This window comes from Dichotomopilus funicola (genome assembly GCF_033296635.1).
Source record: "Dichotomopilus funicola strain CBS 141.50 unplaced genomic scaffold C8A04scaffold_30, whole genome shotgun sequence".
Classification (NCBI taxonomy): Eukaryota; Fungi; Ascomycota; class Sordariomycetes; order Sordariales; family Chaetomiaceae; genus Dichotomopilus; species Dichotomopilus funicola.
In genome coordinates, this window is record NW_026944051.1 from 224,105 (window position 1) to 246,600 (window position 22,496).

The 22,496-nt window shown below is 52.6% G+C and overlaps 5 protein-coding genes across 5 annotated transcripts; 1 reads left to right on the forward strand and 4 right to left on the reverse strand.

Annotated features, from left to right (window-relative positions):
• Window positions 1-941: 941 nt before the first annotated feature.
• Window positions 942-3,341, reverse strand: C8A04DRAFT_28556 (seryl-tRNA synthetase; the record flags this gene model as incomplete). Its single annotated transcript, XM_062780683.1, has 18 exons — window positions 942-1,052; window positions 1,109-1,138; window positions 1,195-1,351; window positions 1,409-1,478; window positions 1,530-1,538; window positions 1,611-1,711; window positions 1,764-1,843; window positions 1,900-1,942; window positions 1,995-2,062; window positions 2,117-2,174; window positions 2,244-2,354; window positions 2,406-2,511; window positions 2,568-2,637; window positions 2,695-2,819; window positions 2,876-2,912; window positions 2,970-3,040; window positions 3,102-3,212; window positions 3,320-3,341. The coding sequence occupies 18 exons, from the start codon at window positions 3,339-3,341 to the stop codon at window positions 942-944; spliced, it is 1,380 nt and encodes a 459-aa protein (XP_062637143.1).
• A 1,238-nt stretch (window positions 3,342-4,579) lies between these two features.
• C8A04DRAFT_37195 (peptidase family C78-domain-containing protein) lies at window positions 4,580-6,353 on the forward strand (the record flags this gene model as incomplete). Its single annotated transcript, XM_062783802.1, has 8 exons — window positions 4,580-4,654; window positions 4,727-5,167; window positions 5,224-5,314; window positions 5,374-5,478; window positions 5,533-5,744; window positions 5,804-5,987; window positions 6,055-6,259; window positions 6,326-6,353. The coding sequence occupies 8 exons, from the start codon at window positions 4,580-4,582 to the stop codon at window positions 6,351-6,353; spliced, it is 1,341 nt and encodes a 446-aa protein (XP_062637144.1).
• Window positions 6,354-6,475: 122 nt separating this feature from the next.
• C8A04DRAFT_28558 (inosine triphosphate pyrophosphatase-like protein) lies at window positions 6,476-7,440 on the reverse strand (the record flags this gene model as incomplete). Its single annotated transcript, XM_062780684.1, has 5 exons — window positions 6,476-6,575; window positions 6,666-6,699; window positions 6,784-6,965; window positions 7,069-7,142; window positions 7,255-7,440. 5 exons carry the CDS (start codon window positions 7,438-7,440, stop codon window positions 6,476-6,478), a joined length of 576 nt encoding a protein of 191 aa, XP_062637145.1.
• Window positions 7,441-7,809: 369 nt separating this feature from the next.
• On the reverse strand, window positions 7,810-18,649 carry C8A04DRAFT_37196 (D-3-phosphoglycerate dehydrogenase 2; the record flags this gene model as incomplete). The annotated part of the gene is made up of 15 exons (XM_062783803.1): window positions 7,810-8,002; window positions 8,106-8,251; window positions 8,364-8,484; window positions 9,882-10,002; window positions 10,078-10,292; window positions 10,349-10,422; window positions 10,487-10,512; window positions 10,552-11,324; window positions 11,358-14,336; window positions 14,409-14,598; window positions 14,667-14,790; window positions 14,899-15,024; window positions 16,909-18,007; window positions 18,321-18,469; window positions 18,602-18,649. 15 exons carry the CDS (start codon window positions 18,647-18,649, stop codon window positions 7,810-7,812), a joined length of 6,384 nt encoding a protein of 2,127 aa, XP_062637146.1.
• Window positions 18,650-19,966: 1,317 nt separating this feature from the next.
• Window positions 19,967-21,516, reverse strand: C8A04DRAFT_28562 (uncharacterized protein; the record flags this gene model as incomplete). The annotated part of the gene is made up of 5 exons (XM_062780685.1): window positions 19,967-20,020; window positions 20,094-20,410; window positions 20,482-21,180; window positions 21,280-21,359; window positions 21,473-21,516. The coding sequence occupies 5 exons, from the start codon at window positions 21,514-21,516 to the stop codon at window positions 19,967-19,969; spliced, it is 1,194 nt and encodes a 397-aa protein (XP_062637147.1).
• Between the last annotated feature and the right edge of the window lie 980 nt (window positions 21,517-22,496).

Below are 22,496 nucleotides of genomic sequence, written 5' to 3' on the forward strand. Positions count from 1 at the left end.
GGAGGTGTGAGGGTTAGAAAGTCTGAGGGTGGTGGAGATGAGAGTGAGATGAGGTTGTGTGAGTGAGCTTACGTGCTGCGCTCGTGGCTTTGACGGCCGATGGCTGTCTTGTTTTGAATTTTTCCCTCGTTGGCTTTTGGTCTTTGTCTGGACGTCGGTCTTGGTTTGGTTATGCGGCCTTGCTTTGCTTTTGGGATAAAGAGAGTTGGGAGGGCAGATGGGATATGAAGCAGCATGATGAAAGGGGGCGTGAAGATGGGTGGGGGCAACAAACCTACTTGGGATGAGGATGTGGTTATTCTCGTCTGGCCGGATGGCCTACATTACGTTTTCGTTCTGGGATCCCGACTCTCAGAGGCAGGTTTCGGGGTTTCTACAAGCTCTCCTCGTCACGGCCTAACAGGGACTTGTCCCCTTTGGTCTTGGCTGAGGTGGACAACGTTTTTGTTTTCTCGCTGTGGTTTTACGCAGTGTTGGTTACGCTTCGAGGAGAATAGGCTTTTGTGGTACCATCTTGCGCCATTTTATGAGGGGTGTCTGGATGACTGGGGGGTGGCCATCATGCCCGCCAAGGGACGGTATCCTGCCGATGGGTCGTTGGACGACAACTTTAGCTTTGGGCGGGTGGTTTTGTATTTAGGGGGTCGGTGTAGGTTGAGCTTAGGATCACGTTTGACGAGGGATGAGGGTTCACGGCGACGGGTGGCAAGAAGCAGCCCGACCTTTACGTTTACTTTACAATTAGCCCGCAATGCCATAGCGCAGAAAGCATTCGCGTATACCATCATTCGAGGACCGGCTATGGCCCATCGTAGTAGAGCAAGTTGGAATGCCGTCACGAGTCTATTGCGGCGAATATCTGGCGCTTAACTGCCTAGACACACAGGCTTCATCCACGTGTAGAAACACCAAAACTCTCCCCCCCAACTCATACCAACCCTTTACCGGACGGGTATTTCCTTCTTCTCACCTCCCTTCTTCCCCGCCTTCTCCTCTTTCTTCTCCGCTGGTGCCTTGGAAAAGGGGATAAATTCAGGGGCGCCTGGTAGATACTGTAACGACTCAGTTAGTATGGGGATATCTCGAAATCGGGCTTGAGTTTTCTCACCTTCCGTAACGGCTCGGGGATGTTGACGCCCTATTAAGGATCAAGTTAGTCAGGTTCAAGCCGCGAACGCTGCGAAGGGCAGTTACCTCTTCGGTCTGGAAATTCTCGAGAATCGCGCAAATCGTTCTTGTCGTTGCGGTAAGGGTCGAGTTGAGGCAGTGAACATATGTCTTCTTAACGTCGGTCTGCTTCTTGATGCCGAAGCGGATCTCGAGGTCGCGGCTCTGGTAGTCGGTACAATTCCTGTTATAGAGACGGTCAGTATTACCAAACTCCTCTGGTACGCAGGGCGGTACTTACGAGCAGCTGACAAGTTCCTTGAACTCGCCCTGGTGAGGAAACCAGGCTTCAAGGTCAAGCTTCTTCGCGGCTTCATGCCAGTTAGTAAGGTAAGCAGTAGCTACGTATCAATTCAACATACCGGCGTTGTCTATGAAAACAGTATTAGCGACACTTATTTAATGGCAATAGGGAATAATGAGGGTAGTCCAAGTTTACGTACTTAGAGCACCTGACACAATGGCGACAACCCGGTGGGGAATCCCAAGGGATTTGTAGAAGTCTTCCGACGTTGAGATCATGTTCTCAAACATCTCCCATGACCTGTTCAACGTAAGTCGAGAGCACCACAAGCCAAGCATAAGCCTCAACTCACTTCTCAGGATCTGTGACACAAAATTGCTCCACCTTAGTGAACTCGTGGACGCGGAAGATTCCCCAGACATCTTTCCCATGCTAGTCGAAGGTCAACATTATATCTGTAGGATGAGAACGGCATATTATAAACTTACAGCACCTGCCTCCTTGCGGAAACATGTTGAGTAGCCCGCATACCTGATACGTTGTTAGTTGGCATCCCGATACGGGGGATACCTTAGACTCTTACTTCAACGGCAGTTCCTTGGGCTGGAGCCACTCGTCGCTGTGGAAGGCGGAGATAGGTTGTTCTGAGGTCTAGTTCCATCTTATCAGACACAAAGGCATCGTAAGCATTTTCAGTAGACTTACCGCGATCAAGTACTTGTCTACTTGGTCACCAGTGACCTTGTAAAGTTCCTCGTCGAACCTAAGTTCATAGTTAGTGCTACGTCCAGCCTAGTCGATCCGGGTGAGCGCAAGCCCAGAGTGAACTCACTGGGAAAGCTGAGCGGTCTTGGCCATTTGGTCCTTGAGCATGAGTTGGGGAGTCTGCAGAGGAACATAATCCCTCTCATGCAAGAATTCGAGACCGTAGTTGATGATGGCCCTGAAAGGTTAGTTCGTAGCCGTGGAAGTGGCACTGGGAGGGGGATCGTACTGGTTGAGGAAGACACCCCACCGACGCAGGAAGTACCCACGGTGGCCGACAACCTTCACTCCCCTCTCTGGGTCGTAGCCATCCAGCCTGTCGAGAACCTCGTGATCTATTCTCCCGGTAAGCTTAACGCCATGGTGGGATTGTGAGAGGTGTGAGCCTTACGCGAGAGAACATCGCGCTTCTCGAACGTGACGCCTTCTGGGGCCCAAGTGCGCTCGACCGTGTTGTCGTCCTAATAATAGATATTAGACCGCAATGTTCCCCAGTCGTGTTATCGGTTTGGACGGACCTCGGTATTCGAAACAGGGACGGACTCGTGGACAAGGTTGCCAATCGTCTTGACCTTGACCTTCAAGGCCTTCTCCTTCTCCGCGGCTGAGGCCAGGAGATCCTTCCTCTCCTTCTCGATATCGGCTGAACAAATGTCAGCATCCCATATTACAGCCCCACGATAGCCTAGGTTCTCCAACCTTTTTGCTTCAGAAGATCCGTAACATCCTCCTTCGCCTGTTGTCATGGTTAGAATGGAGTGTAACGGTTGTCACGGCTCTCGGGGTCGCATGCCTTCTTCTTGGGGCCAATCTGTTTCTGCACTTCATTGGCTTTGGCGCTAAGTTGGGAGGCGGCGTAGGCGGCTGCGAGGAGAGTCGAGATAAGTATTAGAAAAGGTCGTCAACGGCTTAACGGTCGGCTTACTCTTGCGGTGGTCTTCGAACATCGCAATCACCTCGTCGACGGCCTCCACAGGAGCATGGCGCTTCCGCTGGCTCTCCCTGATCTTCTCAGGGTTACCACCCCGTTCGGTGACTGTTCAGACTCCATGTTAGTACCTGGGCCTGGAAGTACCAACTCTGCCAAGCCTTGATCGCGTGCAATTGGCGAAAGGAATAAGTGTAGAAAAGGCAACACCGTACTGAAATCGTTCACGTCAAGCATTTTGGCTACTTTGGGGGAAATTCAGGGAAATGTCGGCTGTTAGTAGGTACGAACTGTCTCGATTTGCACCCGTCACGAAACTGGCGATGGTGTCGCGAATAGTCGATAGCGGGGCAAAATATTATTTCGCGGGGTGGAGGGGCATGTGGGGTGGCCTAGGCGGTTCATCAGACCAGGGGCTGCCGGGATGAGTCAAATCGTGACCCGTTAATATGCATTTAAGTAGCCACAGTACGGCTTCCCTATGCATTTACAGGATACTTGTCTTCAACCAAACCATTCAGTTCTCCTGACCTTCTGATTTCTTAACTTGTTCTCGAAGGCGAAACTGAATTGCTATGTGCACGATACGTATGATTGTTTCGTGCTCTCGTGAACAAAACCAACGCACTTCAACCTTTTAGCTTTAAGATGGGGGGGCATTCCTTCACAATACCGTTTTGATAGCACTTCCGGCTTTGAACATAAAACATCTCCATGCAATGCGTATACTCTAGACTCTGCCGCTGTCGTATCTCAAAGTTGGCTACACCAAGTCGACGTGGTATACATAGTAGGACACAAGGTTGACAAAGGAACCGTGGGTGAGATCCAGGAGAGATGGGTCTAACCTAATCCGGCAACGCTGCGATAACTTTTACCCCTGGTATGCCATGCTGTGGGGTGGAGGGGACATGCAAAATAGGGTTGCTTTCCGTCTCGGCGAGACTTACACGGCCGTGTCCACTGTTTGTTGCGTCGGCGATGTCAAATGCATCATATGTCACTATGGGTGGTGAACAAGCTTTTTGATATCCCAAGACGTAAACGGAGTATTGGTTTCGAAATAGAGACCTAAAACAGAAATCTTTCATCTGGCCCAAACCCTTGTGCGGGGTTCACCCTAAACCGCATAAAGCCTGCCTTCCAGGGTTGGGGCAGGAACGCTTGACCACCAAAAGGTACCGAGGGCCGGAAGTTCGTTTGAAGCCCTGCAAGAGGCAACAACTGGCCGAACAACTGCAGTGGGTGGCTGCTTCCCTGCCCGACTGCAGAGCCTCACATGCGACCCAGTTATGATTTTTTTCTCACTGTTCTTATGGAAATAAACTTGGCCAAATTTATCTTGGTTTCGCTCCGATGATACAAGGCGCGCAGCTATTGTTGGTGTGTATGCAACCGCGCTTCTCTCACACGCTACACCCCGGCGGTCAGCATCTCATCTCTAAACAAAGGGGTAACAACGATTTTCAAAGAAAATGGCCGAAGACAAGGCGATGGTCTGCCCATTTTGTGGCTGGACAAATGATGCCGGCGAATACCAGATGCTTCTGGTAAGTCTTTGTATTTTCTTATTTTAACATATCTGCCCTTCGCTCGGTTCCAAAGCCGCTAAATAACCCCAGCATATAGAAACCCTCCACGCAGAGGGAGACTCGCCATTCACCGTGAAGGACGAAAATAAATTGGACGACCCTGGAGCTGCCGAAGAAGCTTCATACGTTGAGTGTCCAATTGACGGATGCGGCGAAGTTGTTGTGCTCCAGGAGCTAGACTATCACCTGGAACTCCATTCAGAGGAATCGGGTGACCACCTACAGGGTGGAGAGGCTTTTCCTTCTGAGATATCACATACACCCGAGCCTTCATTCACTGGGCCATTCAGGGCTCAAAGAGAAGCAGAGAGGCACCGCCGCCCAGTACACGAGTCGGATAAGAGCGATCGTCAGGTGAACGCCATCTCGGCTTGGAGGAGGCTGCTCAGGATGCCTGGATCCTCATCATCTGAGAAGGCCACTTCGTCAAAATCCCTAGCTGGGGCTTTCACAAGAGGAAAACGACTTGGGGTGCGCACGTCTGCTGATTTGTGAATTATTTTTGCCTATGCTAACTGCCGGGCTAGAAAGCGCAACTTGGAAAGTACGCTCACGAAGACCGTATGCCAGACTGGCTGGTGGCGTTGCTCAAGAAGAGTCCCCCAGTCGTGTCTCAAGGTAAGTTATTGGGGTCTGACAAACCGATTTGAAGCTATAAAATCTGATAGCAACAACAGGTGTTGTTTCAGTGATTGCGATGTTACTGGAACAGAGCCCATCGACAAAATATGCCTATGTCTGTGACCCATGCGTCCAACATGTCTCAAAGTTTAAGCGCGAAGGTATGGGTTGCATATTGTGTTCCTCGTTCTTGGTCGAGCTGATATCCTATTTAGGGGGCTTCTGTGGCTACCGGAACATCCAAATGCTCTCTTCGTTTATCGTTGAGACTAATTTCAAAGGCCACGAACATTTCAAAGACAGCATTCCATCCATTTTTCAAATACAGGAGTGGATCGAGACGGCTTGGGATCAAGGAATTAACCCTCAGGGCCGGCTTGAGACAGGCGGCATCAGAGGAACACGAAAATACATCGGCACACCAGAAGTACCTCACCACGGCCCCACCCCGTTCAACCTTGAGCCGGGACTAATATTGATTTGCAGGCACTTGCTGTGTTACGTCTACTCAATATTCCATGCGGCGCTCAGGGTATCAAGAACAGGGAAGCCAGCAAGTCCGAGGCGCAACTCATGGAGTACGTCGAGGCTTATTTCCAATCGGGCGTCCAGGATCCGACACAGCGCATTCACCAAACCAAGCTAGCACCCCTTTATTTTCAGCACACTGGTAAGCCCACCTACCCCCCTGACCCAGACCGTACTTCGGTACTTGGAGGACTAAATTCTTCAAACAGGCCACTCCCTCACCATAATTGGGTTTGAGAAACTCCAAAACGGTGCCAAGCAACTAATTGTGTTTGACCCGTCGTTCCGGGACTCGTCGTATATCGTGCGCCTGGTGGGCCAGACTGTCACCCATCCCATGCCGGATCTTGCGTTAAAGCCATACCGGAGGGGAAGTCGGTACCTCAAGGCATATAAGGAGTTTGAGCTGTTAAGGTCTGTAATTTTTCACGCCTTCTTTCCTCAAAGTAATACAACCGACGCTAACACATAAAGTTACAGGCTACGAAGGGGAGACGAAGCTGTTTGATTTCGGGCGTTACGGTTTATGGAGTCGATATTGGCTTCAACATACTTCGGGGGGATGGGATGGGCCCTGTGCTTTGTAAGATGTTCATTCGTGATTGTATTTGGTGTTGGCCCGGCGAGTATCTAAGGAGCAAGTTCTTTTGCGAACCAGTCCTGAAGCTTGGCGAGAGCCCGGTAGCGATGTGAAATTTTGTTCTTTTCTACCTTGTCCATTTCAGCGTATCTATGTCCTGTTAATAAGCAGCTCATAAGAGACGAAGGGAGGCCAAAAGCCTCAAGACAAGGGAAGGGGGTTGGAAATGGGAAGACTTACGTCTGTCCCTCGTACTCGAAAACAGCATCCCACCCTGGACCACCTCAGTCAGTATATTCAGAAAACCTTTACCAACAATCCCCGAGGCACTAGATAAAAACGAAGTAAGGAAGCATACCGAAGTCCGGGGGCCCTCTCGCCGGCACGATCTTGCCATCAGTGATGCCCTGGAAGAGAATCGGTTCATGCCCAGGCCCCGCAGAGTAAGCGAATGTGCACATGGCCTTAGCCGACTTGTCTTCGTAGGCGGCTAGTAGATTGTTGAGACCGACGTGGCCGATGCTGGCCATGAACCATTTTCTGAGGAGGTGGTTAGAAAATTGCCATGTGTTTCGAAAATTACAAGCGTGAGGTGCTGCTTTGCCGGGACTTGAGGGTGGACGTGGGGGTGTGGGAGACCTACATGTACGGCCCTGGAAGCCCGTTCAGAGCGTTGAAGCAGAGACATGTGTCTTCCACCAAGACGGGACCCTTGATCTGTGCTTTGTTATTAGTTGAAATCCTGTACACGGCTAAAACAGAAGGGAAGGTGTGACAGAGAAGAAAGATAACATCCCAAGGTAAAGACTGAATTATAAATGAAACGTACTAGGTCAGCCGCCCTCCGGCACTTGTCAAGCGTCACTTCTTCCACCGTCCCCTGAACTTCAATCAAATCCAGTGTTTGGCTATCAACTTGGATCGCCGGCTCCAGAATCGCCTTGACCTCGCGCAGCTTGTTGGCGTTGCCGGTTATGAAGTTGACAATGTGGCGGGCAGCCGTAGGAGTCGCCATCTTGGGCCTGGGGGTTTGTTCTATCTTCTAAATGCTGGGATGGTTGGTATACGTTTGTTGTTTGTTTGGCACTGTTTGTTCCTTCCTGCTTACCTGATCTTTTTTGATGTTGGTGGGGTTGGAGTTGGAGGGGTTCTCTCGTTCACCCCACCAAGTTACATCCCCTATCAGCCCCGGTTGTTGCATATTCCGGGCTATCTCTAAAGTCAACCTATGTGTAAAGGTGTTTGTGAAAGCTCAGGAGACTCGATTGCCGTGATGTTGGTAGTTGGCAGTGAGTGAACTAAGCGGTGTCAAGACTCGTGAAAAGGAAAATGCTTTTATTACAGTCCCTTTACTCTCAACGACCTCCCGTGTAAACCACGGAATTCATGGTTTGTTGTTCTTCTTCCACTGCTCCAACCACTGCTCAATCCTTTCCACATTGCTCTCCATCTCATCCGCCTCTACGCTCTGCAGCTCCACCACAATCTCCTCGTCATACGACTCCTTAGCCTCCTGTAGCAGGACCTCCATGATCTCTGAGTCGATGTTCTCCTGTAGTTTAACATCGGGGTATTTCCTGTGGTTTCCATTAGCCCAATGGATGATACTCTTGCCCATCGGGCCTGATGTCATCCTCGCTTTTAAAACCGAACAAAGGGAATAGGACATGGTTAACTAACCTCGCCGTCAGCCGGTCGTACAGTGTCGTCGTGTCGACTCGAAGCACCACCACAAGATCGATCCAGCTTTTTGGGAACAGGTCGCATGCGTGCCAGTCTATTATGCACCCACCCTCCTTGACCTGGTCCTCGATGGCGTCGAGCAGCTGTTTGACCTTGTTAGCATGTCTGCCTGTGGGACTTTGACAGTGGATTAAAACATGACAAAAGTGTCACACAAGAAAATAAAAGAACAAAAAGACAAAAGAGAAACACTACCTTGTCCTCATCTACAATCCAACTTTGGTACTCATCATCCCAACCCTCATGGCACTCTTTGTCCTTGACCACATCGTTGACTGAAATGTGCTTGAGCCCCGTGCGCTCAGCGAGGAGTTCACTATGGGTCGTCTTGCCCGTTCCGGGCGTGCCCGTGATGATGATGTTAGGGAGGGTGCGTGACATCTTTTTTTCGATTTTTTTATGGTTTGGCACAAAGATGTTTGGTCTTTTGGGTTTAGAGGTTGGGGAAAATATGGGTTAGGAAAAGCCCTTGGGTGTAAGTCGTGGGGTTTGTAGCTGTAGTGTGCTAAGATATGTAACGGGTTTTTGGTCAAAAATATTTTTTGCTGTTGCATTTCGGGGATGGGTGCGAAGGCCCTCCAATCCGCACTGTAGACAGAAACTGCGAACACAACAAGCTCGCAGACTCGGCTCTAAACAGACCGCGAGCATCTGCAGGAGAATGAAGAATAATGTTGAATAAGGAATCCTCTCAGGGTTTACAGGAAAAACCAATCAAGTTCTACCTTTGACAGCCTCCAGGTTTAGGTAGCATATAGACCGGTTGTAGACCCATTCCCGTCATCCCTGTGTAAAAGTCACTGTCCGCCATCACTCATTGCATAGGTACATGAACCCTCGCCCCTATCGACTGCTTTTTCTCCTTCCTCCCATCCGGTTTAAACATCTCATCCCTCAACCTCCCCCTGCTGCCTCTGACATAGTAGGACACGCTCATCATCCACGCCGCCCCCTCAGCTGGAAGCGGAGTGGCCATTCAGCGCTAAGGTATCGAGTCCTCAGCTCGAACAGGGAGACATGAAAATAAAAAGCATAAACCTTTGAATATCAAGCGCACCTCGAAACAGGATCTGCAGAGAACCACCAAAGACACAAGAGAGCGTCATCATCAGCGGGCATCTCTAATATCCAGCTTTCCAGTTCCCCCTTTCTCACCTTAAAGCCAGTATCAGTCGTTGTAGTTGTAGTGAGTGGGTACAAGTAGTAAGAAGGTACATTTCACATTCCACATCGTCCCAGGTTGGTCGTTAGATATCCCAGATGAAAACAAGAACAAGCTAATAGAAAAAACATGCGGAAAACAGAAGCACATCTTGATGAGCAAAAATAAAAGAGAAATCGAAAGATCATCTACCCCCACCCCGATTCCTCAGCTTCCTGTACCCTTGGACGAGCGGCTCGAGCGCATTGCCACCATTACAGTTGCCATCACACGCCTGACTTATCCCCCCATCATTCGATGATTTCCACGGACTAAATAGCATCGAAGCAGGCCGCTGGCGTTGACGCTGCCTCGGTAGCGTTAAAGACATGGGCATGGGCATGATAGGGACAGGCATGGTCCGAGGAGGAGATGGGGAAGCATCGGCGGGTTCGAGATCGGCGGCAAACGCCGGCGACTAAGCGGCGCCAGCCACCAGGCTGGTCGGGCGACCGGTGCGTTGATCTTGCTCGACTTCGGTCAGGTCACCGGCGCTCTGACCTTCCCCGTACCCTTCCTCATCCTCATCGTCTTCCTCACCGTCTTGCGAGCCGTAGTCGAGCTTTTCTTGCTGGGCGATGGCTTGCTGCGAGACGATCTCTGCGAGGCGCTTGAGGCGTGGGGTTTGGAGCCCTGTTGAATTGCGTTAGTTTTAAAGTTTCAAAGGGAGTAGGCAGGGGTTAATTAAAAGTCGAGGGAAGGACGTACATGATGGAGTGTAGGTCTCCAAAGCGGTGATGACTCTGGGCTCGGCGATCTCGTACGGCCCGCTGTCGTCCATATCAACAGCTGGGAGGAGAAGGACATCACTCTTTTCAGTCACGCGCGACGCGACCGCTTTCATAATCTCGCCGTTGATGGGCTGCTCGTAGTCGGCCACGAGATATTGGTTCAGGAGCTTTTGAATCTGGTTGGGAGAGAGCCTGTTGAAACTGTCAATCACTATCCTTATGGCAACGGAGACTTGCATGATACTCACATCCAGCAGATATCCTGGATGATTTCAATGTCGTTCAGGGTGGCCTTCTTGAGCTGAAGGAGCTTCGTCGCTTGCTAGTTTGAAAAGTCAGCACTGCCGTTACCGTACCACTGCGCACTCATCCACATGTAAACTTACCATCAGATGTTCAAGCTGCAGCGTGCCTTCCGGAATCTCGTGGCTCTTGCACCACTCCTCAATACGAGTGATGTTGTAGTTAATCTGCAGACCGCGCTTCCATGAGAGGAAGTTACGGCGCATAAGCAGGTCGTTGAAGGCCGTAACGCCAACCAGCTTAAGCAGCTCGGTTGTGGTCTGCATGATGATCGAGTTCTCAATGTAGAAGCCCTTCATGGCGCGGAAGACACTGTTGAGGAACGACAGCAGGTTGTCCATGCTGTACGCCGGCTGGTTGTTGCCCTGCAGCAGCTTGCCCAAGAACCGGTTGTTCTCGTTGGTCACGAAACCGGGCAGCGACTGCGACTCGATGATGGCGGGAATGACCATCTTTTGGAGCTTGCGCTTGAGCACCTTCATCCAGGTGTGGTAGATATTGAACTCAAGGCTCTCCAGATCGTGCTTGACGATCTCGAGAAGGCGGTCATACTCGTAGTTGTCCGACTTTTGCGCCTCGTACCAGTCCTCAGCCAGGAACACGAAGGAGAGCATCTCGTGCACGTTCGAAAGCCAGAAAGCACCGGGGTTGATGGCGTCGTCGCCGTCGTGTTGCATGACCTCCTGTTGGATGGACTGCATGACGTTGGCGAGGAAGCGCTCCGACTCCTTGACAAACCCGTTGTTCCACATCTCGGATGTGACCAGGTTGATGAGGAATGAGGGGAAGAGGACCTCTTTGTCGGACGGCGGCTGGTTGCCCGATGGGGACGGGATCTTGAGGTTGCGGATGAGACCTAGCGTAACCTCCTCGTTGAGACCCTCCTCGTCAGCTAGTAGGGACTCGAGTTCTAGCTCGATGCTATCGGCAGCGGGAATGTACGTGGAGCCAGACAAGGTGGTTTGGCGGTTCATGCCCGGCACAGCCATGGAAACTGGGCGTGGGTTGTAGGTCGTGCTGTACCTATCCATCTCACGGACCTCGGGACCAGCGCTCCGCCTCTTGGGCTTCTTAGCAGACACCAAATTGATAAGACCGGTGGGAGCAGCCGGGGGCGGAACGTTGCCATTGAGGACCTCGCCGTTGATGGGCACATTCCGCCGGGCCTGCTCGAGCGCCTCCTGAAGCTCGGCCAATTGTTGCCGCAGGGAGTTCTTCTCGGCCTCTTGCCGCTGGCCCTCCTCGCGGGCCACGTCCAGCTCGGAGCCTGTTGCCCGCAGAGACTCGCGCAGTTGCCGCTCCTCGTCTTGCATCCGCTTGACGCTCGCTACCGACTCCTCGAAGCTCACCTGCAGCTTCTTCATCTCGGCCTCCATCGCCTCGAGACGAGCCGCAGCGATACCGGCCTGGTTGGCCTCAGTCTGCAGCTCCTTGGTCCGCGCTTCCAAAGCGTTATGACGGTTTCTCCAGATGGTGACCTGGCCTTCGTAGTTCTCCACCTGCGTCTTGAGCTCCTTATTCTGTGCCTTCATGGTGCCCAGAGACTGCGTCAGTTCGACCACCTTGTTCTCCAGCTTGTAGGAAATCTGTTTGAGATCGCGAGCCTCGGCGCGGATGACCTTGTATTCCTTGCGAGCAGACCGCCCACGCCACAAGCTCTGGACAATGACCACCTTCCTGCGGTAGTCCCTCCAAGACCGGAGCTGTCTCCTGGACCGCCAGCTGCGTTGGATGATGAGAGCAGCATTGCCCATGCGGGTTTCCATGATCTCCTTGCGGCGCAGGTAGCCCTTGAAGGCAGCCTGGGCACGAATAACATCGTTTCTGATGCGGAGGAACTGCTTCCTCTGCTTCTGACCGCGCCACACTCTCTGGATCGTCGTGGCGGCCTTGACAGTCCGCATCTCCTGCGCCGACGCACGCGCCTTGAAGCCCCTCGTTGTCGCTTGGAAGGCGATGATAGAGGCCCGGGCATCCAAGTACTTCTTGCGGTAGTACTTGGCCTTGAGGTTCTTCTGAATCATGATGGCGCAGTCGTTCAACCGGCTGGTACGGAGGTTCTCGAGGAAAGCCAGCATACCGGCACGGAAGAAAATCTTGGTGAGACCCAACTGGTACTTGTCCATGCCCTTAACAGTGCTAGTGCCCAGAGCCTTAGTCAAGATGGCATTGGCCATGTCCCGGATCTCCGACGTCCATTCGGACGATGGTACCAACATATAGTACCGCAGCGCGAACTCCTCGTAGGTCCACCTAGTAGGATAACCTGCGCAGCTTATGCGCACTGTTTCCAGCACACCACAGGCACGGAGTTGGCTCAGCACCATAGGGCCCTCGAATTTCCACGCCTCCTTGGCCTCGTTCGGCTTGATACAGCGGATGTAATGCACATCGGTGTTGTTGATGGTGTGCATGAGCTCGATCAGCGACGACTTGAAGATACCACCCAGTGTCGGCTTGCGGTTAACAGCGACACCGATCCTCCTGCCCGCTACCGGCTTCACTGCATTAGAGCTTGCCGAGGCAACGTCCTTCTCCCGCACCGCAGAGGCCGCGTCGAGCACAGCACCGAGGAACTTGTTCGTCGAGGCGCGCAGAACAGCCATGTGCTCGTCCGGAACGGTGTCACGGTTCTTTTCGATGAAACCCTCCGATTCGTACGTGACGTCGACGGCGTAGTGACACACGGTGAAGGTCGACTTTCCGAACCTGGGCTTCTTGTAGAACTTGTGCTTGTCGGCCGCATAGTTGTGATGCAGCTTGTTCACAAACTGCTCGTCGGAACCCATGGGCAACCGGGACTCTTCATCTAGCAGGGAAAGAATACCGAGCTTGCCCTCGATCAAGTCGATACAAGGCTGGTTGTCGGCAAAATCGATAAAGGTCCAGTCGATTTGCTCCTTCAGGTACTCTTCCTGCTCGAGCTTGAAGACGTGCTGGTTGAATTCTTGTTGTAGCTTCTCGTTGGCATAGTTGATGCAGAATTGTTCGAACGAGTTCTTGGCGAAATGCTCGAAGCCGTAGATATCAAGCACACCGATGAAGGAGTTGACCCTGCTGAGCACCTCATCCGTGGCCAGACTCCGGTTGATAATTTCCACCAGCCAGTCGAAGAGGCTCGAATAGATGAACTTGGCAACTGAATCCCGAACAACAATGGCCTGTGCTTGAGTGAGGTTGGATGTGATCTTTTCTCCACGCGTCACGAGTTGCTTCTTAACAACCCACTTGGCGAATTCAGCAGCATCAATTCCAAGAATATCACAAGCCTTGACAAGCGCCGGCTCAGTGGGCGCGAGTACGCTGTCGTTCCTCGTCGCGCCGATCTTGACGTTACCCAAATGCAAAAGACCCGCAAGCAACTTGAAGATCGAGGCCTGGTCCGCGTCACTGACACCAATCGTCTTGAGCGACTGTTTGGTGGCAAGAAACTCGGCCTTGTCGTCGACACCGTCAATGGTTGGGGTGTTGCCCTGGTTGAGGTACTCAAACTGTTCAATCGGGAGCAAACCGAGCTCCTGGCGTTCCTTCTCCGTCACACCGGCCACAAGCTGGTAGAAGATGTGGTAATTCCTCTCCTTAAGAGGCTGGAAAACCAGTCTTGACCGCTCCAGCAGATACGTCCTGATTTTGGCACCAATGATGTTGGTCCCCTTGTCGAACATGATTTCGATGTATTTACCGAACCGTGACGAGTTGTCGTTTCTCGTGGTCTTGGCGTTACCGAAGGCTTCCATGATCGGGTTTGTCGCAAGAATGGCCTCTTCCGTCTTGCTCATGGCCTCGGGGCCCTTTTTCACCCGCGAGCCGGGGGTGTCGGGGGACTCTCTTGTCGCAAAGTATCTCATAATGTACTTGGCGCTAACAGTCTTGCCGGCACCGGATTCACCGGAGACAACAACGGTCTGGTTCTTCCCATCTCGCAACATGTCCCTAGGAAATCGTCAGCAACATACTCTCCGTCGGGTGGACCAAAGCCTCCCCCCTTCCGGTGTAGAACCGTACATAAAAGCCTCCTCAGCAATGGCAAAAAGATGGGGTGCTTGGGTAGCCCTCTGCCTCCCGGCATAGACCTGGACCATGCCGGGGACATAGAGAGAATCGACTCGTGCGAAAGGGTTGGTGGCGATCAACACAATACCCGAGTATGTGTAGATTTCCTTCTGAAGGTATCTGAGACGGATGGCTTGCAAGACTGGTGGTCGCAAGGAGTGTCAGCATAGGGCCCCCCATCACAGTACTACAGAGTCAGGGATGGTTTACCGGCAGGTTCGTTGAGATGCGAGAGGTTCGTCAAATCATCGCTGGCCTCGAGCATGGTCGGGTTCATTAATGGTGGCAGCGACGGGTCGTTCCCCGACTGGAGCGCCTCCAGAGAGACCTCCAACTTTTTGACCTACAGCATACCGAAAGGTCAGCAACTAGGGAAGCTCGACCCATAGGACTGTAACGGGAGAGGGGCTCGAAGCCCGCGCAAAGCCCAGAGAACGCGTACCTCGCCATCTTCCAACTGGAACTCGAGTGTGACTTTTGACCCGTCTATCGTCTTCTTAATAACCTCAGACGCGACCCAGCCGTCCGTCGCGTCGGGCTGCCACGCTCTCGTGCCGACATCATAGCTCTCCGACATTGGACCCGGTTGTGGGGGGGTTCAAACGAATGGAGCTAAGAAAAAGTGGGTGGAGGGTATAAGGAACGGTTTTAAGGAGCTGGCGGCTTCAAGAGCCCGGTGTCGTCGCGGGCTGGCCAGCAGAAAAGGTCGGCGGCTACGATAAAAAAATGTCGAGGTTGTCGATGTTGCGCGCAGTCAGGCGGACAGCGGTGCAGGATGCAGGAGAGGCGGGCTTGGAGGGTGGATGCGCTGTGGATTGGAGATGGCATTCGTGAAAGAATACCGTAAGAATGTAAGTTTCGGCACGAAAGAGTCTCCGCTTTCAGCGTTTGACGACGGCTTCGGTGATGGGGTTGCCAAGAAGGTCGGAAAGAAGAAGAAAATAATCTAAGAAGGCGCGTGCCTCATCGGGGACCGGAGAACGCGTGCAAGAACTGGCATGCTCCTTTCGGCAACGAAGGCAGGCACAAAAATCTCGGAAATGCCGTTTCTTCGAGTTCAGGGGGCTGAAAAAAAGATGCATGGGGGTGCCCAAAGTTGAGGTGTGAGAGGAAACCAGGATGTATGTAACAATTGGTAAAGCGGGACCTCAACCAAGGGACAAGAGTCTGGGGTTGAGAAACAGAGCACTGGCCAACGTGGGTTAAAACGGGAAAACCAAGCACTCGGCTCGCAACTCAACGCTGTGCTGTAACGTCAAGGAAATGTTTTGTTAAGCCAAACGGACGACAAGAGTACTAATTCATACATCGAAAACGAGCGTTCTACGATGCCTTTAGTGAAGCCTCTCTCCTATCTTCGAATCCCCGCACCAGTCTACCCTGTGGAGCAATTCACTGTTCGGTCACTCTCTCCCTCCACAGATACCATGTGGCTGCTCATGCAAGCAAGCGGTCGGACACCATTACACAACACATCATCCTTTTAGTTAACGGGAGGCTCCGAGAAAACACACATGCTGTATTTCTGCAGTAATCATGGGAGGACGGACGGAGCCCCTTAACGAGCCAGCCACCTCACGAAAAATACAGCACCTCGATTGGCAAACAGCGGGCAGTTCAGGAAGCGAGGGGGATCGGGGTTCAACAGCGGGCCAGCCATCCATCATCCATCCTCTTGCATCCCCAACCATGTGGAACTCTCGCTCACCGCCCACCAAACGCCATTCCCCAGCAACGCCAAGACATTGCTCTCCAATTCCTCCATCTCCTTGAACGTTGCGAAAGAAGAAAACGAGCCATACTGCGTAATTATTGTGTAGGAGAGGACGAAGCTTAATAACATGGAGAAGACCCCTTTGATGTAGTACACTAGTACCTATAGTGGCCCCCTTTCCGAGTAACTATACCGTAACTATGCTCCTTCATCTCGCGAATATGAATGTTTCTACAACCCCTCCCGCACGTTTTCCCAGAGATCCGGGAACTGTTTCAGGTTTGCAGCATGGGCCCCTTTTTTGATCTCCCACCCAAGTCACAAACCTGGAAACGAGGGCCAAAGGCATCGGCAATTGACAACATTCAAGTCAAGAAACCGGGTAACGAGATGCTTCGGTTCATTTTGTTTCGATGGCTGTTTCGATCTACGCCAGCTCCTCTGTGGGTTGCTTTCCCCACTCAACCAGATATGCAAAATATGTCGACCATCCTTGCTTCCAGGCTCCCGCATGACCCGACCTGCACTTTTCCCTAGAACCGCATGTATGTTGAAAGACAAGAAAAAAGGAAATCATGAGCTCCTTCAATGTTGAACATATGCCCTTGAAACACCCTGATGCCTAGAATCATATCAAACTCCGGCATACTCCAAATGCTGTTGACATATATACCCAACCATCACCGTCCGGTCTCCCTCTGTCAGCCACTTTCTCCATTCCCACGTCTAGTATAGCACACGCGTCAAAATCCGCGATTTGAGCGAATCGAGGCTGTCACGAAGCTGCTTGATCTCCTCGGTCTTGACATCACTAATGTCCGCCATGAGGTAGGCAATATCGCCCTTAGAATCCGAGATTTGCTTGTCGACGTTGTGCTCGCGCAAGATATCGTTAACCATGCGCAGCACACCGGGCACGTTGCGATGGATGTAAATAACACGCGCCGTGTTCTCCTCGTCCAGCGTTAGCGAACGCATCGTCACCTCCGGCAGGTTGACGCTGGCCACCGTGATGCCCTGGTTGATGTACCGCACCAACGAGTCGGCCACTTCGACGCCGATCGCGCGTTGTGCTTCCTCCGTGCTACCACCGATGTGCGGGGTGAGGATGAGGTTGCTCAGGCCGCGCAGGTCCTCGGCCCAGGTGTTGAGGTCGTTCACGAAGTAGTCGCCGTTCGCGGCCGGTTCGTTGGGGTACACGTCCAGGGCCGCGCCGGCGACCTTGCCGGCACGCATCGCCTTGATGAGGGCGGGGATGTCGACGACGGTACCGCGGCTGGCATTGATGAGGTACGAGCCCTCCTTCATGTGCTCAAATTGCTTGACCGAGATGAGGTTCTTGGTCTCTGGCGTCTCAGGCACATGCAGTGTGACAAAGTCGGCCTCCTCCAGGAGTTTCTCCAACGTGGGCACCTGACGCGCCGAACCGATGGCCATTAGGGTCACGACGTCGTAGTAGATGACCGACATGCCCATAGCCTCAGCGAGGACCGATAGCTGCGAGCCGATGTGGCCGTACCCGACAATGCCGAGCGTCTTGCCGCGGATCTCCCAGCACTTGGCGCTCACCTTGTTCCAGGTGCCGCGGTGCATTTCGAGGGAGCGATCGCCCAATTGCCGGGCCAACGTGATAATCTCGGCAATCACCAACTCAGCGACACTGCGCGAGTTGGCGAACGGCGAGTTGAAGACGGCGATACCATGCTTGGCCGCGTAGTCCAGGTCCACTTGGTTGGTACCAATGCAGAAGCAGCCGATCACCAGCAGATTCTTGGCCTCTTGCAGCACCTTCGCGGTAAGTTTTGTCTTGGAGCGGATGCCAATGACATGTACGTCCCTATTCTGAGTCAGCAGCCGCTATTTTATGGAATTATCCCAGTACACCCCCGTGGCCGACTTATAACAGGCAAAAATGAGATATTAGAATCCCAAGCCCACACTTCCGTCCAATTCGCAAGCAAATTCAAGCCTCAAATTCCCAATACAATAGCTTAGTTTTGAACCATGTGTAACAACTTCTCTGCACGGGGTTTTGGGGGTGGGTTCGTCCAGGGGTAAAAGATGCGGTGCAACTCCGAATACGGAGAAGCCCCGAAAAACAAAACCACCGAAGAAGAAACAAAGTAAAATCCACAAACATCCAAACTCACCTAATCTTCTCAATGAGCTGATCCTCCGGCAGCGAAGTCTTCAAAAACTCGACCTGATAGCCCTGCGCCGTCAAGATGTCCCGGCCAGTCTGGTTGACGTTCTCCAAGAGCAGGATCTTAATATCTTCGGTGTTGAAGGGCTTGAGTTGCTTGCCCGAGGGCGCACCAGTAGCACCCCCCGGAGTGGCCCGGTGTGGGAATGACGATCCCGTCAGGTAGCTACCGCTGGCGGGCGGCGAATGGAAGGCCATCGTGGGAGAATTGCTGAGGCTGTATGAAACCGAACTGTGGGCGTGGGCGCCTCGTGCGATGTCTCTTGGGCTTGTCATGGTAAAAAGAAGGAAAGAGGTCGGAAGTCGGACGCGGTGGATTTATTTTTTTGGGCTTAACCAGAATCCACTTGCAGGTATGGATGAGGCTAGGAGAAATCGTGGAGCTTTTAAAGGGCGCTGTGTAAGGTTGGCACTTGATGGATTGACACGAGCAAAAGAACCCCACGGTTCAGGTGGGATGTTATTTAACGTTATGGTGGGGCAGGAGGTTTTATAGCGGGGTTGACTCACTGCAGAAACGTAAAAGACTTTCATGACGAAATATCAGCCGCTGACGCTGACTCCTCGGTTCGGTCGAGACCCCCGGCAACAGCTTGCATTGGCCACGACGGTCGTTATGTGGTTCAAATTTTCCATTTTACCCGCTGCGGTGCTTTGGTTTGAGGATTGAAGACTCATTCTGTTGACTAACCTGGTTTCTTGGGGCCGTCAACCCCACTATGAGGTCGAGTCCATGCAGCTGAAATCTCCAAACAGGCCACTAAGACATGAAGGGGTGCGTGGGTAAAACCTTAAGGTCCAGCAACACCGAGAGAAGTAAAACAATTACCCGGTTTATCACCTTTCAATATTCTTCCTACATGACACCTAGGAGATTCGGGTATTTGTTTACCAGCACAGTCATCTTTGATCAATGACCGAAATGCCTCCTTCGTGCCATGTGGGAAATGTGGAAATGTGGGAAGACGCTCGACGGTCGGCGTCCTCGGGGAAAGAGCCTTGCCGATACCTCCGTGACTCCGAATCGGAACGCCACGCCGAACCACCGAACCCGGAGGTACCATTATTTTCACCCCCATTTTTCTGAATGGCCATGTCACAAGCACCAAAAAATTCAAGGAAAAGCATCACATCTGCAACGTACTAGTTTGAATCTTGCGACCTAACGTGTGACACCCACTGCTGTCTGTGTTCCCGAAATTCCCGTTCTGCAAAGCAAAAACATTTGGTCGGTTTCTTTTTTTTATACCGCCTTGCTCTGTGCCGCCACTGGGGAAAAGCACCTAGTGAGCCGCAAAAACCAATCCTCCAGCCACCCTTCCCCGAAAAAGAAAAGCAGTACGGAAAAAACTCCCAGAAAACACAGTGAACTTGGACGTGCTTGCAAGAGACGTTCCCCTCGTATTAGGACTTGGTGCCCCCCTAAGCTACATCTACAGCAACAAGGCATGCCGCCCGCACCTAAGCCGCGGAACGTATCTGAACGCCGTGTGTAAGGAGATGATTATGGAATGTGGGAGCCAACTGACGGGCCAACGGGCTTGGCATCCTTGTTAAGAACGCCGGCGGATTGTCATAGAGAGAGGTGGTCGCTTAGCTCTGCTTGCACTCAGTAGGCTCCTGCTTCGGCTTCGAGGAGCCATCGTCCTAGACGGTGTTAGCGCAAGCGTTTAGGCGACGAGGAGAAAAAGAACCATAAACGGTTCCCTAGGGAGCTTACCTCTTCCTCCTCAGACTCATCCTCGTCGTCTTGGTCCTCACTGGCATCCTCGTCCTCATCATCCTCATCATCAAACTCGCCCAAATCATCCTCGTCGATCTCTTCGTAAGCGAGGGCTTCGCCGGTGAACCAATCAATCGCACGAGGAATGAGCTTCTCCTTAATGTCCTCGCCGAGCTGGTAGTCGAGCTCCAGACGCTCCTCAATGTCGGAGGCAGCGTCGTCGTCCTCCTCCGAAGGGGCCTTAGGGGGCGAGAAGAAGTTAAAGAAGGACTCAGTGGGGACGGTCTTCTTAACAATGCGGGTCTGCTTGGTAGCTGTGATTTGTTTTGTTAGTTGAAAAAGAATGGTGTGAATGGTCGGCCAGATCTATGAGGAGTTCACTTACTCTTGTTGCGCTGCTTCTTCTGCTCAATGCGTACGGTCAAATCCTGGCCGCTCTTCCAGTCAATCTTGTCACCGTCGGCATGGTCGTAGATAAAGTCACCGCCATAACCGCTCTCGTTCTGGTAGTAGTAGGTCTTGGTAACGGTCTTGTTGGTGAAAAAGTTGTTCTCGTTGAACTCAAAGATGAGGCGGAAGCCGGGCTTGTCGAGGTATTCCATGCGAATGTCGATGAGCTCCTTGAGAGCCTCCTCGTCGCGGTCGGTAATCATCTCGGCGAGCGAGATGTGGTTCTTCATGGCGGACAGCCAAAACTCCGGAATACCCTGGATCTTGCCCTTCTCGGCAGACTCCTCCTCATCCTGGTCCTCCTCTTCCTCCTCCTCCTCGTCTTCCTTACCGGCCTTAATTTGGTCCTCGGTAGGCTCGCTCTTGCCATTCACGATACCGGAGCGCTGCTCATACAGAGGGGTGAACTTCTCAAAGTACTTCTTCTCGAGTTGAAGCACCTCCTCCTGGAACTCGGCCTCGAGCTTGGAGTGCTCCTTCTGGATGCCCTTCAGGCCCGAGACGCGAGCCTTGACTTCGGCGGGGAGGGTCTCAACATAGCCGGACGAGCGACCGATCAGGGAACCGAGGCGACCCTGGATAAGCGACACGAGGCGGGGGTCCTTGGCAAAGATGGAGGCGGCTGTGAGATCCTCTGTTTGCATGCAGTGGTGAGCGGGTGAAAATTAAAATCGGAATGCTGGGCTCCGTTGGGCAGCAGGGGGGCCGACGACGAGAGACATCAAATACTAACCCTCCTTGATGCTGTCGACGCCTGGCTGTTGGGCGTGCGACGAGATAGGGGCGGCGTTCGCCGGGGTGTTCTGAGGGGTACTGAACCGGACGCGTGTTAGTGAATCTTCCTATCGCGACCGTGACCGTTCCGTGCTGTGCGCGGGTGGCCGGCGTTTGGGGGCTTTTTCTTTATCGCGACGGGGAAAACATACGGGGCCGCGGGGTCGGGCCGCTTGTTCTTGATCGGCTCAGCCATGGCAATGATTGTTTGATTGACTGAGTGATGGGATGGTAGGTGGCCGGAAGATAGATTTGGATAATGTAGGAGCGGGTCGGGGATGGTGGAGGAGAAAAGAAAGTTGTCGGTTGACAAAAAACTTAAAAACCGGCCGAAGAAGGTCTGTGGCTTCCTTTCTGCTGGAGAAATGTTGAGGGAGGGGAAAAGCTGCACCGCTGGGGCATTCTTCTAAGAAAATTTGCGGGGCAGTGGCTTGTGTGGTGTGTGGGCGCGCTCAAGGCAACATGGGGGTCCCCCTCCTCGAACTTTTTCTCAACTTCGCCGCCTCAGGCGTTTGCTACATAACGTTACCAACATGCCCCAGTTACGTGCTTGAGAGCCATAAATTCAACAGATATTACATGGAGATGCATTACGGTGCAGACGATAGACTGCCAGTCTGTCACTTTCCCGTCTTTCCGTCTTCACGTCCCGCCTCCAATCCCCTTTCCCTCGGGTTTTACGTGGCTGTTGGGTGAGCGTTTGGGGCCTTTACCCCCAAACACCGCTGCTTGCTGCTTGACGTGGCACATTAGCTCAATTCACACGGCTCCCCGCCTCTAACGTCAATTCCCTGAAAGGGAAGCGCCTGGTAAAACGAGCCTTCACCGCTCAGTAACTTGCTTCCTTATGGTAAGGCGACATGTCATCGACTTTCGGCATCACCAACGGTGAAGGTTCCAGGGGCCCACGAATGTTCCTTGCCTCCCAACTGGTCCCACATGCCAGGGAGACAAGTTGTATCTTGGGCCTCGAACACTTGCTGTCCGTCCACTTTCAGAGACTTGGCAGAAAGACTGGTCCACTTCGGGCTTTACTCCAGCTGAAGTGCAGCAAGGGCCATTTGCAAACGGGCTTTGAGCCACTTGGGGAAACGAGCCAGCAAAAAAGCACGGCTAGGCCGGCTGCTTGGACCTTGGGCTTATCGTCCTCTTTTTTTTCTCTTTTCTTTTTTTTCG